Here is a 14,995-nt window from a genome sequence, read left to right on the forward strand (position 1 = left end):
TGCCATTATCTTGAAGGCCGCGTGGCAATTCCTTATTGGATAGAGGAAGTGCTTGTAGTATTGCTTCAGGCATCCTATGATCTCATCGTGAGTTTAAACAACCCGAAGGTGATAAGTGGGAAACACGAAAATGTTCAAGGCTATCAATAAAACTCTAAGCCAATAGAAATACAGATAAAGATCTCATAAGATAGGGGTCTTTGGATTGGACTCTTACGAGTTATATAAATAGATTATCAGGCTCAACAAAAGTATCAACACCTATCCCTCCATTCTGAACTCTTAATTCACACTTTTCATTGAAGTAAAAGAATATTTCTAAAGTGTTATAATGGCTGCCTCTACTATGGCTCTCTCCTCCCCAACTTTTGCCGTGAGGCACTCAAGGTGTCGGCCGGATTTCCATGAGGAGGGCTGTCAAGCCTGCTGGTCCTTCTGGAAGCCCGTGGTACGGCCCAGACCGTGTCAAGTACTTGGGCCCATTCTCTGGTGAGCCTCCATCCTACTTGACTGGTGAGTTCCCAGGTGATTATGGCTGGGACACTGCTGGGCTGTCAGCTGATCCAGAGACTTTTGCTAGAAACCGTGAGCTTGAAGTCATTCATGCCAGATGGGCTATGCTTGGAGCTTTGGGTTGTGTCTTCCCTGAGCTCTTGGCCCGTAATGGTGTCAATTCGGTGAGGCTGTATGGTTCAAGGCCGGATCTCAGATCTTTAGTGAGGGTGGGCTTGACTACTTGGGCAACCCAAACTTGATTCATGCACAAAGCATTCTTGCAATCTGGGCTTGCCAAGTGATCTTGATGGGTGCTGTTGAGGGATACCGCATTGCCGGTGGGCCTCTCGGTGAGGTGACAGACCCACTCTACCCAGGTGGAAGCTTTGATCCATGGGCCTTGCAGATGACCCGGAGGCTTTTGCTGAGCTGAAGGTGAAGGAGATCAAGAATGGTAGATTGGCCATGTTCTCAATGTTTGGCTTCTTTGTTCAAGCCATTGTGACTGGAAAGGGACCTCTGGAGAACCTTGCAGACCATCTTGCTGACCCAGTGAACAACAATGCTTGGGCTTATGCTACAAACTTTGTCCCCGGAAAGTGAGCAGAAATGTAGTACATTATCATGTATAAGTGTGAAAGTCGAGTAAATTAGAGTGAGTGTGAAGCTGAGACTGGTGTTCGGTGTTGTGTGTTTGTAAAAGATTTCTGCAGACATGAATTACAATTCTCTGTATCTTACAAGTGCTCGAGCTTTTATTCATTTCTGCAAACTAAAATAAACACCACAGAGCAATTACATTGTACACAGAAGGCATCATTTAACAAGAACATGATGGAGACCTATGACATTTTCTTCTTGAGCATCATCAAGATGGACAATACATGATTCATGCAAGGTCGTTCTTCAGGATCAGGGAGTGTACAACTCAATGATAGTTTCAATAGCTCCACCAAGACATCATCTGATGGAGATGGTCCGTCGCAAGGAGCATAGGATCCACAACATGAAAACATGTGCCCTGTTCCATCCACAAGTGCTTTCTGCACTGTTTCACGTAGACTTGTTGGCAAGCCATCCACTTCTGTAAGCCCTGTCGGTCTCATACTTGTTAGAAACTCCATTACTATTATGCCAGAGCTGAACACATCGACTTTGGTCGTTACTTTCCTCATGTAGGCAAGCTCTGAAAATTAAACAAAAGTAGCTATGATCAGATATCAAAAACTATGAATAGATTTTTAGTTAAAATTTAATATGTGATTGTTAATTTACAGTTATGATTATATGTTATTCTAGTTTATATTAAAAATAAGGATAAAAATAGTAGTACATTTTTTATCACAAAATGTATTTTTAATAGTAAAATCTTATCAATTTTCGTAGAGTATGGAAAAACAACTATTAAATAATTTCTTGTTTAAATATAATTGAATTTTATTGTAAGTTACAATACAAATTAATTAACTAAAAATGAAAATATAATTCAATTGAATTTTCAACTTGAGCTTATGCATATGTCCTCAATCCTTGTTTTACTCTCCCTCTTTCTTTAAGTATTTTTAAAAGGTGTCTAAATAGTAATGTCATAAAAGGACTAAGAAGACAACCTATTTAAGCATCTGACAAAGCACCTAAATATGAAAACAGAGAAAAAAAGGAGCAAATATGTGAAAAAAACCAATATAAATGAATTAGCAACCTTTGTAATCCCCCTGTGTGTGTGTGTGTGTGGTGTGTGTGTGTGTGTGTGTGTGTTTAACAACCAATGCATCAAGAAAAAAGGAAATCACCTGGTGCTAAATAACCAACAGTGCCTTGGAAAACTGTTGATGTGGACACAGTAGAAGCATCATCTTGCGAATGGAGGCCAAGCATTCTAGCTGTTCCAAAATCACTCCACGTGGGCCACCCAATCTCCATCCAAAAGTATATTGGAAGGCTTTAAATCACAATGCACAATTGGAATATCATAACCAGAGTGCAAGTAATCCAGCCATCAGCAACAGAAATGAAGACATTGAGCCTTTCAGATAATGTCCATCTAGATTGATCCATCTCTTCATCATGTATTATGCTATCCAAATTCCCATTCTGCATGTACTCTAAAACTAGAGCCTTTATTTTCCTACTCTCCCAAGCGTACCCCAGAACCTTGACCCAAATTCCTATGCCTTAGTTGGCTCAAGATGCTTATTTCTCTCTTGAAAAGTTTGTCAGCTTCTGCAGAAAAATGGTCCAAATTCAGTTTTTTTATTGCCACTACTTTGCTATCTACCAATTGGCCCTTGTAAACAGTGCTCAAATTGCTCGCTCCAATGATGTTATCTGAGCTGAAAGAACTAGTAGCATTTTCTAGGTCCTTTCTATCAAATCTTTCAAGTGTCAAAGCTGATGTGTAGTCTAGTATTTCAAGATTCTCAAGCCTGTCAGAATTACGTGATATGGCACCTCGGATGAGAAACAGAATTACCAAAACCAAAATTAGGAGTAGAGCAACAGATCCAAGTGAGGCAATAATAGATATGCTCTTCTTGGATAGTGAATGAGTTTGCCTACATGGCACTAGAAATTTGGTTCCACACAGAGCAGGGTTTCCCATCAATTCAGATTCATCTATACGTGAGAATATTCCGCCTGATGGAACTTGACCTTCAAGTTGGTTAAAAGAAACATTGAGAAGCTTTAGATTGGAGAGATTCGCGAAATTGTTCGATATAGTTCCCTTCAAGTCATTCTGGGAAAGATCTAGCGAAGTAAGATGCTCAAGCTTTGACAATATCTCGGGAATTTCTCCATCGAAATTGTTCCTTGAAAGGTTCAAGCTTTGCAGTAAGTCCATCTCATTGAAAGCCTTTGCTGGAATAGGCCCTGAGATATTGTTTCCTGAAAGATCAAGATTAAATAGATTTCTGCACCCAGAAAGTGTCTTGGGAATGACACCAGAAAGATTGTTGTTTGAAACATCAATGGCTTGAATCATCTCCATTGCACCTAGCTCTTCTGGTATAGCTCCAATAAAGTGGTTATGAGACAAGTTGAGATATAGTTGCATGTCTCTAAACTGTGCAATGACATCTCCAGGAATCGACCCTGCTAGATGATTCTGTGACAGATCTAACATTAAGAGCTGGCTAAGCTGACTCAACTCTCTTGGAATTAATCCATTGAACATGTTCCCATGGAGGTCTAAATAAGAAAGCATCCTAAGCTTGGAGAAAGCCTTTGGGATTTGACCAAGTAGCTTGTTCTGATGTAGGTCAAGCTAGGTTAGTTGATTCAGTTCAAAGAGTTGATTTGGTATTGTGCCTTCTAACACATTACCATGCAAGTAGAGACCCTGAACAAGACTGAGGTTGGATATCTCTAATGGAATGTGACCAGAAAATCGATTATCTGACAGTGCTAATGTCAAAAGTTGATTTAAGCTCCCTATCTCAAGTGGAATAGGCCCTGTGAAAGAATTTAAATTCAGCTGAAGCATCCTGAGATTAAACAGGTTCTGGATAGTAGGTTTTAGCCTCCCACTAAAATTGTTGTCAGTCAAACTTAGAGTTCGAAGACTTGAGCAGTTCCAGAGATCATCTGGGATTTCACCAGACATTTTGTTTGATGTAAGAGACAAGAAAGTGAGATTAGGCATCCTTGAAAAGCCCACAGGAATTTTCCCATTTAGTGAATTAAAGGCTAAACTAACATTCACCATACCAGTACAATTGGCAATACTGGGGGGGATTTCACCATGAAAAAAGTTGTTGTGCAGGATTAGAAACTTCAATTTATGAAGCAATCCTATGTTAGAAGGAAGTTCACCTGAAAGCAGATTCTGACTCATTGAGAGATAAGTTAAGTTCGTCAACTTTACGATTGATGAAGGAATTTGTCCAGTAAACTTATTTGAATGTAGCGTTAGGACTTTAAGTGATCTTAAAGATCCAATTTCAGGAGATATTTTCTCTCTAGCTCATTTGTGACAGACCCAAGTTGGTTAATGATTTCAGCTGGAAAAGGGAAGAAGGGATTGTAGAATTTAACTTATTGCTATATATCCTTAATGTTTCCAAATGAACTAAGTTTCCTATCTCGAAAGGAATGCTTCCAGACAACTGACTTGTGTATAGTTCAAGGTTCACTAGCTTCATGCATTGACCAAGTTCAGAAGGGATTTTTCCAACCAAGGAATTTTCAAACAGGAGAAGATATTCTAAGTTTCCTAGATTCCCAATCTCTCCAGGTATCTCTCCTGACAATTGGTTTTGACTAAAATCTAGAGACTGTAAAGCCCTTAACTTACCGACAGGAGAAGGAATAGATCCAACAAACTTATTAGCAAATCCTGCAATTTGTGTAACGTTAACCAAATTGCCAATACTTGAAGGGATTTTACCATTCAGATTGTTAGAATTGAAAGCAATACTCAACAAAGAGGTGCAGTTAAATAAGCTTTCTGGGAGGCTTCCGTTCAGATTGTTATTACCCAAATCCAAATACTGCAAACCTTTCAAGTTTCCTACCTCTGTTGGGATTGGACCAGAGAGAGAGTTGTCAAAAAGAATCCACTGAGTAAGTTGGGAGCAAAAGCTGAGCTGAGGAGGAATGAACCCAGAGAATGAATTTGAGGTTAAGTCAAGAACCTGGAGGCCCGAAAGGTTGCCCAAGAATGGTGAAATCTCCCTTGGAGCTTCTGGCCAACCTGAGCGAGTGATATGACATGTTGTGAAGACGGATCACAAGCAATGCCGGACCAGTTGCAATGATGGGTTGTGTCAACCCAATCTGCCAATGCTCCATTTGGGTCATGAGTGATAGAGCTTTTGAAAGCTTTCAAAGCTTCAATTTCAACTGCTAGTGAGCTTGATTCTGCATTTGAATGTATAGGTGAAACGGAAATGAACAAGACTATGAGTATAGACAAACTGATTTTTGGAGACATCAGCATTGAAGAATGTAAGACAGAGAAGATGGGTTGGCTTAGCTCAAGTCTGCAGATATGAGGAAATGCTGAACTAGAAGAAGCCTTTATATAGACCAAGTTTCGACTTTCAAGAAGAGTCGTGAACCCATTTGTGACAGAGCGTTTACACATCAAATGCTGCTAAGTCAATGATTAGCAGAGATTAACAAAGGACGAAATTGTTCATTGTTTGGACAAAGACCTGACCATGTAGAAGCTGACTTCTAGTGTTCATAAAATCATGTCGCCATTGGCGTATTGCCAAACAAGTTGCTTCTTATAATACAGATTGAGACATTAGATAACGACGAGTTGACAACGATGTAACTGTAAAAGAGAGAGAGAAGTTGAAAGTGTGTTATCCATATTCAGAACCCAGTATCAAAAAAAGCAGCAATAGTAGCGTCTTATACGATTGGTGCAATGAACTTTGAACTTAACAGTTTCGAATGTTGTCAATAATTTTCTCCAACCCGTGGGACTAATTAATCAAGTATGACCATAGATTTTCGCAAAAGCAGGATCCAGTTTTGAGTATGATATTAGAAAACATGTGGTGAGTGACCCAGAAGAAAAGGGAAGCAAGTGGACTAATATATTATAGTGAGCGACGACAAGTGGTGTTAGAGATGACAAATAGCACAAGAATACTGCAACTGATGCATCAAACGCGGTATGGACTATGGAGGAGTCGGAGTGGGGCCCGTATTGATATGCAAGAACAAACTAAGTTGGCGATAAGGTTGGTGATACTCAGAGCTAAAGAAACTAACGGGGGTAATCATAGTATGGTGATGCCTTCCATTCATCGGTTATGGAGGCATTTTTCTAATTGGAATCTCGCACATCTTCCGAGGCGGCAAAAGACATAATGGCTAAAACCACGTTAGTATTACCGGGAAAAAAAAAAAACATATATGTGATTTATGACAGCTGTGGGATTTGAACCCACGCCCTTTCGGACCAGAGCCTAAATCTGGCGCCTTAGACCACTCGGCCAAACTGTCAGTTTGTTTATCGTCTGACGAGATCAATTATATATTCTAACCTAAGCAATAATCTCAGCCCCAATACCTGCCAGTTACGTCTCTGAACAGAAACCCGAAATCCTGGTACGAGCCTGCATACGCAGAGCCAAGAACAAAGATTCCTTTTCATATTAGCTAGGACGCAAAGATAGTGACATGGGGATTGGATGAGATAAATATATGATACGCCAATGCTTCTGTTTTTAAAAATTTAGGATTTCATATGTGCATATATGTATATAAAATTTCGTCTTTGAAGCTTTGATCCAGTTGTAATTCAATTTTTTAAACTTTGACTCATTATAACTCAATCCTCAAAGTTTTAACTCAATTATAAATCAGTCCTTAAACTTTACTTCTTGCAATTTAGTTTTTCAAGTTTCAATCTCTTAAATATTTGTCTTTATTTTTAAAAAAATAAAATTATATATCTTAGCAGAGACTTTTTATACAAGCTTGCTGGAATATTTAAAAAGCTAGATGTAAAAAATTATGCTCAACAATAGCAATATTGCCTTCTCCAACACTCAACGGATAAATAATCACTTGAAGTTTCTATCTAAGATCAACCACTAAGGCAAAAGCAACTCTACATATGAAGGAAAATGGAACCCACCTAAACTTGGATGGGTTAGACTCAACACTGACGGTTCTGTCAACACTAATGATGCTGTAGCTTGTGGAAACATCATCAGAGATGATAAGAGTAATTGAATTAAAGGATTTTTAAGTTTCTTGGATATCAACCTAGCACAGCAGCATAACTCATGGGAATATTTGAGGGACCTAAACTTTGCTAGAATGCAAAACTACCAAGAATCAATATTTACTCTAACTCGATAGAGGCATCATCACTCATTAACAGTATCTACTTTGAGAGTTACCCTTATTCTGACATTATCAGAAAGATCAGAGATCTTGTTATGAAATATTGGATAGTCACTTTTGACTATGTTCATAGAGAAACTAACAGATATGCTGATATTTTAGCTCACAAGCCTCTGTATGATACCTTTAATATTATAATTTTGATGAACCACCGCATAATTGTAGAAATCTTATGGTTTTAAATATGACTAGATTTTAGTCTTTTGCACGATTTTACCGTGACCTTGTAATTCAAAAAAATAAAATTATAAAAATTAAAAATATTTTAATATTTTAATATTTATAAAGATTAAAAGGGTTTAAAATTTTAAAATATTTTGAATTTTTATAATTTATTTTTTAAAATATAAAGAGTAATATTTAAGAGGTTGAAACTTGAGGGACTAAATTGCAAGAAACAAAGTTCAAAAATTAATTTACAATCGAGGCAAAACTTCAAGGATTAAGTTATAACAAGCCAAAGTTAAGAGATTGAGTTACAATTAAGTTAAAATTACAAGAATCAAATGATTAATTTTTCCTAAAAAATTATAAAAATATGTAAAATATAATTTTAATTCAAAAAATATCCAAACTAGAATACATATATAGCTTGTTATAGTAATAATAAGAAAAAAATAATTATTAATTATATTTTTATTCAATCTATAACTAATTACCTAGTCCATACTAATAGATATAGTATTAATATCTTCTCCCCTCGACCATCATCTATAAAAGGATAGCCTCTATATCTTGTTCATCAAAAGATAAGTTTGTCACTCCTAAAATTCTACACCATCAAGGTCATCCTATTCATCTTGACTAATGTCCCACATCTTAGATTTGTCTTGTTTATATTCTTCACTTTTTTTAGCCAAGAGTTGCAATTAGTACGGACATAAGTTAAGTCTTCTACCTTTTAAGGATTGAACTTGTTTCTTTTCATTGAATGAATGAATGAATGAATGAATGAGTAGATACTCCAATTCCTTTCTTAACATGATGAAAAGCAAGGCTGCTCAAGAAACTTAAGAGAAAGCTTTTGAAGTAGAGGGTTTGGAGAACCATGCATCACCTACTAAGATTTGGAATATAATGTACACCTATCTTTAATGGAGTCAAAAGAAGAAAAAAAATCATTTGCTTTTGATGAGAAATTAGCATAATCAAGTGCAACCTTTCTTCTTTCATCAGGACCTTTAAAAATCATATTACATTCCCATGCTTTTTTATATTATAATCAAGAAAATTATAATTTTTATTTTTTTTATTACATCAAAAACTTATTTTTTTTAAGGAATTTCTAATCTTTGACTTTAAAAACAAATCAAAAAAAGATATTAGTAATAAAAATTTTAATATCATAATCTTTAGTAAGATTTAATTTTTTTAAAAATTTCCTTAAAATATTGATTTTAAATTATTGACTTGCAATATTAAAGTATTAGATATGTATTGAAAATTAATTTTTTAAAATTAAAAAAATAATATTCTAATACTTTATGAATACATATAAAAAAAGTATCAATATTAAATATGATATTCATACGGATGCGTGAAATAATTTGAAGTGTCGGCATGTTATAGCATGCAAGTATATGTATCTAGCATGGGATGTGAATATTCATGTCAATCTCGATCTATGATTGCCTTGATCCAAGGTATAAGAATTAAGACAGCTGATATCTTGCCAGTTTGGATTCTTAGATTTTAAAAAAAATTGTTTTTTAATAGTTCTACAACAAAATATGACCTTTATCCAAGAAATTATTAATCATATTATAAACGATTTTCTTTTTTTCTTACCAACAATAAACGATTTTCATCTTGATATTTCATGTGAATTTACATGCGGAAAGACGGAACATGCGTTGTGGTTCTTGGATATATTATGCGTGAGGGACTTGGATTCGATCAGTGTTCTAAACATACTCACTGACCCAATAATGTCAATTTGATTAATCAAACAGTTATCATCAATGATTTTGTCATAGAATATTCAAAATGTATCAAATTTTAAATTTTTGGACAAGACATCATAAGTATGAAGTATTCTAATTATGCTGATTATTTTGAATTTTTGAAAGGATTAGAAATATATATTAATAATTTTTAAGTATTGGTGAAATTCAATAATTATAATGGACACACTTATTGAGTAAGTACACTTAGGATATTCACTAAAATTCAATTTGATGAGTCAGGATCAGTTAAGATTATTAATTTAACACGGGAGATTAGACCACTTACGTTTTCCAAAAAAAAAAAAAAAACATATAGATCAGTTATAATTATATCGTAAATTAAGCCATCCATAAAAGCTTCCCATGTTTAGATGTCAAATAGCCATTTTTCAGATATCAATAACGTGAGGTTTTGTCAATTTTTTTAAAACGCATATCTTAGATGATTTATTAGTTAGGATTAGAATTTTAAATTTTAAATTATTATACAAATAGCATCTTGAATTTTGAACTCCTAAAATGTACAAAAACTTTGCTTAACTTTTAAATTTCGAGCGCATGAAATCTTACTATTAAATTAGAGAAAATGGTCATTATTATGGTAGTTATAAGGTTTAATCGCATGCTGATGTGGCACTCATCTTAATCTTTAAAAATAATAACCACTTTCTAACTTAACAATAGGGTTTTAAGATGTTATTCAAGTAATAGTTTAGGGTTTAAGATACTTATTATAGTAGTACAAAAAAGGTTTTTTACTACAATTTAAAATGACTTTTTACAACAATTAAAAAGGCGACGTTGTTTCACGAAATGTAGAATGTCCCCATTTTTTTTATATCAGTTATCCAACCGATGTAAAAACTAAATTTTCTACAGTGGTTATATGACTGATGTTGAAACTATATCTAGAAATTAAAAAAAAATTCACTGGGCACTTTTTGCACTGGTTGGAATCTCAATCGATATAAAAAGTCATGTTTTTACACCGATTGGGATCCCAACTGATGTAAAAACCTAACTTTCTACATTGATTTTACATCAATTATTACCATGACTAATGTAAAAACTTTGAAATTCTACAACGATTATAGTGATAATTGACGTAAAAAGTACATAATTTTTTATTACCATATTTATTTTTTAAATTTTGCCCATTCCTGTACATAGAAATTGCCAAAACCAAATTAGATAGCACAACTCATTTACAATTTCCAATATTAATAATTGTTTATCAAATATCTAACAACTATCCAAAACTAACAATAGTTTAAATTGTAAAAAACTATCAAAATTATCAACAAAAGTTTCCAAAACTTGTCTAAAACTAAAAACTTATTAAATTATATGAAACATTTTATAAACCTCACAAATTCTCTCCAAAATAGGTAGCCCAACATATGCAGATGTCGAAGGAGGGGCGTCCAGCCGAGGGAGAGGTAGGATCATTCGCCAAGGGAGGAGCTTCATTACTGATGTCGAAGGAGGAGGCATCGCAAAGGAGGAAATGAGGGAGGGGGCGTGCGCGTAGGAGGAAAATGAAATAAGGGAGGAGACAAGCAGGAGCAAAATGAGGGGGAGAAAATGACATTTAAAAATTTTTCTAGAGTGAGTGAGCCAACAATTCACCTGCTATAAAAACTATACTACACTTTACTAAAATTATAAAAATATCACTGCCTTAACTTTTTATATCATTTGCCTTATTAGTTATTTGCATTTTAAATAACAAAACAATACATTTATATGTGCTTCTTAAAGTTTTTTAACAAAAATATATAGCTTAACAGAAAAATTAATATATATATATATATATATATATCTTGATGGAATATGAGCCCATTGCTTGACGGAAATGCAAATTTTGCATGGATTTGAAATTTTGGAGACTTAATTAACAGACATTGAATTTTAGATATTAAATCGATAACTAAAAACTTAATAGAGTAAAAATTTCGCAATCTCTTCTTTAATGCATTGTTTTGTTATTGGGGGGAAAAATGCATTGTTTAAGGGGAGAACGACAAATAAAAATCTTTGAAAAATAGTAAAGATTTTTTACTACTTAAACTTTAAAAATTTATATTTTTTTAAAAAATTATAACTCAAAAGTCTTTATTTTATATTATTTTTTGTAATGTCTTCAATTGTCGTTATCCGGTTATCCCTCATTCAAATAACCGTAGGGAAGCATACAAGGGAGGAAAAGGATGGGGAACCAAACACGCCATATTTTTAGGTGCGAGCTACAAGAATCAACTCAAACAAACAACTGGAAAAAGAACCCAATAGTATGTTTGAATTAATAGAGTTTTGAATTTAGATTTATACCAAATCCTTTATTTGGATATATAAAAATTTATTTCCAATCCTAATCAATTTTTTTATAATTTCAATTTTTCACTACATCCTAGTATGTTATTTGAAATTTCAATCACTTTAAATCTTTTACTCTCTTTACATTTTCACTATCAATATCTTTATAACTTGTGTATCTCTTCACTTCTCACATTGATTAAAAAAAATAAAGGTAAACTTAGCACTTTCAATTTTTCATAATTTTTGTTTTGAATCTAAATTCATCCATGAGAAGGTTACTATTAATTAAGTGGACATAGTGTATAACATCCCTTTTTTTTTAATTAGGAATTAATTGTAGAAATTGAGGGTTCAAAATTATGAGGTTTTATCCGGGAGGAAATTTGAATGAGATCATTAGAGGTTAATCATATGTTTAGGCACTTGATTATGATTTGTATTGGGCTAAGGATGAAGTATGAGGGCTAAATGGGGCTCAAAACAGATATTGACCCAAATCTAGCCCAACATTGTGGCCTAAGTGAGGTGCGGCATTTTGCCCTATCCACTGCAACACATGATGCATCCACTACAATGTAACATCCTAAAAAGTTAACTCCCTGATTAAGTAAGTTAATAAAGGGTAGTTAAGGAAATTCAATGATAAATGTGTTTGAAGATAGTTAGAGAGGGCTATAAAGCCTATTAGGCTTTGTCTGCATCCTTGGATCAGGTATGGTATTGTATTGGGCCAACTAGGCCCAACTTCACAATTTAAATTGCCTTCACAAGAGATGGCAAAAATCTAACTTAAGAAACGTAAAAACTCTAGGCAAATAAGTAAGGTTACCCTTACTAATTTACCCCACATTCAAAATCCAAGGTAATCGAAGGACTAACCCAAAAGAGATCACCGAGTTTGTAATTTATAGAATCCAAAATTTTAAAAGTTTAAAAATTATTCAAAATCATTTAACAAGCTTCTAATCAAAGTAAAATAGTGTTTTAAAAGCATAGGGTACCTCGTGCGAGTGAAAATACACAAAAAAAGTTGAAAATTAACAAGAAAGGAAAAATAGAGCAATGCGCTACGGCTTGTGTACATGTGCTAGGACTCCTCCTTTTCTGTGCCATGTGCAGTGATGCAGGCGTCATGTGCCGCGACATGTTGCATACTGTAGATAGCAAAACTGCCATCATTTGACAATAAGTTAGGACAACTTTCCATTTAAAATTAAATTTTATGTTTTAATTGCTATTTTATTTTAGCTTTATTTTAATTTGCTCTTCTTCTCTCTACCTCTAAATTTTATACTTTAATTGCTATTGTTGATTAACATAGCTTTATATATTTTTCATCTGAGATTTTACTTGCTATAATCGATTAATATAGTAAAATAAGAGCAATTTAACCTAGCTTGAATGATTATTCATGCTTTATTTCTGATGTGGTTAATATACAAATATAGTTGTTAAGTTGTAGATTAAGGGAGGTTTTAATTACTTCATAACTTAATTGCTTGTTTAATTCTTGAATGATAATTTGAGAAATATATAATAAAATTAAAATAATAAAGTCAAATAAATTTAATTTATTTTGTGGATGAGAAAGATTAAGTTTAGGTAATCAGATTGTGATTGACTATGCTGCTAGTTCTTAGTAATTTTCTCAATTGAATTTCCTTTATTTATCTGACTTTAGTTTAGTTTTTTTTTCAAATTAATTTCTCCAGAAAAAAATTCCTCTCACTTTTTAGCTTTTTATAATCCTAATTCAAGTAATGAATCCATTGGCTCTTAGGAAGACGACCTAAATTGTGTTTTACTATAAAATTTAATTTTTATTAATTTTGGTACTATTCAACAGTAGGGTCACAAGTTGAGGGACAAAATTGATCCATAATTATATTTAGGATCATTTGTGAACTTTCGTATATAGTTCAAGGGGCAAAAATGCCACTTAACTCTTTAAAATTTGTTATTAATTTGGTTGCTATGGGGATTGTGTTGAGTTAGAATTAGGTTATATTAGACAGTACATAGATTAAATTCAATGAAAATAGAAGGCAAAATGCCCAAAAAAGTCTCATTTTTAAATTGTTATATTGTCGAGTTTTTGTTTAAAATAGAGTACTTACAATTAATCTAATATAATTATAAGTATTATCTTAAATTTAAATAATTTAGAGAGGAATGATATAATATGAAAGCATGTGGCCCATGACTAGTTGGGTTAGTCATTAATTTATTTATTAAACTAAATCTTTTAATGTGATTGAGCCATAAATATCATTTCTCTCAATAATTTTGTTAAATTGAGAGAAAGCATGGACAAGAAATGAATGTTTACAAATAGAGTCATAAAAGAATATGTGAATGGGGTGAAGAAGTTCATTAAATTTGCACTAGAACATGAGACAGATCATAATAACATTGTATTCCCTTAGGTAATGTGTGACCTCTTGAAGAGAGTTAGAACAAGAGAGTTGGACGGCCATTTAGTATGCTATAGACTCAATCATACTTGTACATATTAGCATAAACATGGTGAATCGAGGGATGCAACTAATAGAAGTCATAGGTCTAGCAATACATACTTATTACATGATTTTGAAACAAAGTATAGACAAAGATAACCGTGTTGAAGAGGAACTTCAGGACTGTCCTGAAATGCTTGAAAAGTTGAGAAATGATGCAGGGACACCTTTATACATTGGTTGCATTGAATCCTCAAAATTGACTATTGTGTTATACAATTTGAAAGCGAGCAACAGGTTAACTGATATGATTTTCACATCATTTCTTTCACTTATTCATAAAATGTTATCAAAGGATAATAAACTTTCAACCCGAATATATGACAATATATCATCATATATTGGACAATGATGACTATAACCATCCAATATAAGCCGCTTATATTGGACAGTTATAGTCATAACGGTCCAATATGTTCTTCTCTTCTACAACTCATATATTGGGCCACATATTGGGTGATTTTTTGAATTGTCCAATATTATAATATTGGATGGTTGCAAAAAATGTCCAATATTTGTTTTCCCAATATATGACGAAGGCATATTAAACAACTTATAACCATCCAATATTAGCAAAAAGAATCGTCTAATATGCCTTTTTTTGTAGTAATGGTCCCTTTATGTCTTCCATCACAAATTCACGTTAGATGGCATAACCAAGCAGATGGTACTTTTTTTATAAAAAAGCTCATGTCTTTGAAATTGATTTCTAGAATGGTCATTTTAACCCTTTTACCATTTTGTAACTTATATTTGGACAATTTAATCCCAAGAAACCATGTTTCATTTTTAATTACCATTTATATCACTTTATTGGATTTAATTACTTGTTTTCAAGTGGATCCCATT

At 33.5% G+C, this 14,995-nt stretch overlaps 1 protein-coding gene, 1 non-coding gene and 1 pseudogene across 2 annotated transcripts; 1 reads left to right on the plus strand and 2 right to left on the minus strand.

Moving 5' to 3' along the window:
- Positions 1–316: 316 nt before the first annotated feature.
- On the plus strand, positions 317–1,230 carry LOC129307250 (chlorophyll a-b binding protein of LHCII type 1-like; annotated as a pseudogene).
- An 83-nt stretch (positions 1,231–1,313) lies between these two features.
- Positions 1,314–5,612, minus strand: LOC129307249 (LRR receptor-like serine/threonine-protein kinase FLS2). Its single transcript, XM_054948151.1, is given in 7 exon segments — positions 1,314–1,681; positions 2,289–2,394; positions 2,396–2,490; positions 2,493–2,655; positions 2,657–4,457; positions 4,459–5,167; positions 5,170–5,612. Coding segments are annotated over 7 exon segments (3,630 nt in total). The 5' UTR covers positions 5,582–5,612; the 3' UTR covers positions 1,314–1,337.
- A 764-nt stretch (positions 5,613–6,376) lies between these two features.
- TRNAL-UAG (transfer RNA leucine (anticodon UAG)) lies at positions 6,377–6,456 on the minus strand. Its single transcript has one exon. It is a non-coding gene; the product is annotated as a tRNA-Leu (tRNA).
- Between the last annotated feature and the right edge of the window lie 8,539 nt (positions 6,457–14,995).

The sequence above is a fragment of the Prosopis cineraria genome, unplaced genomic scaffold, assembly GCF_029017545.1.
Source record: "Prosopis cineraria cultivar Desert tree isolate PC_DT_omini unplaced genomic scaffold, ASM2901754v1 PC3, whole genome shotgun sequence".
In the NCBI taxonomy this organism is placed as follows: Eukaryota; Viridiplantae; Streptophyta; class Magnoliopsida; order Fabales; family Fabaceae; genus Prosopis; species Prosopis cineraria.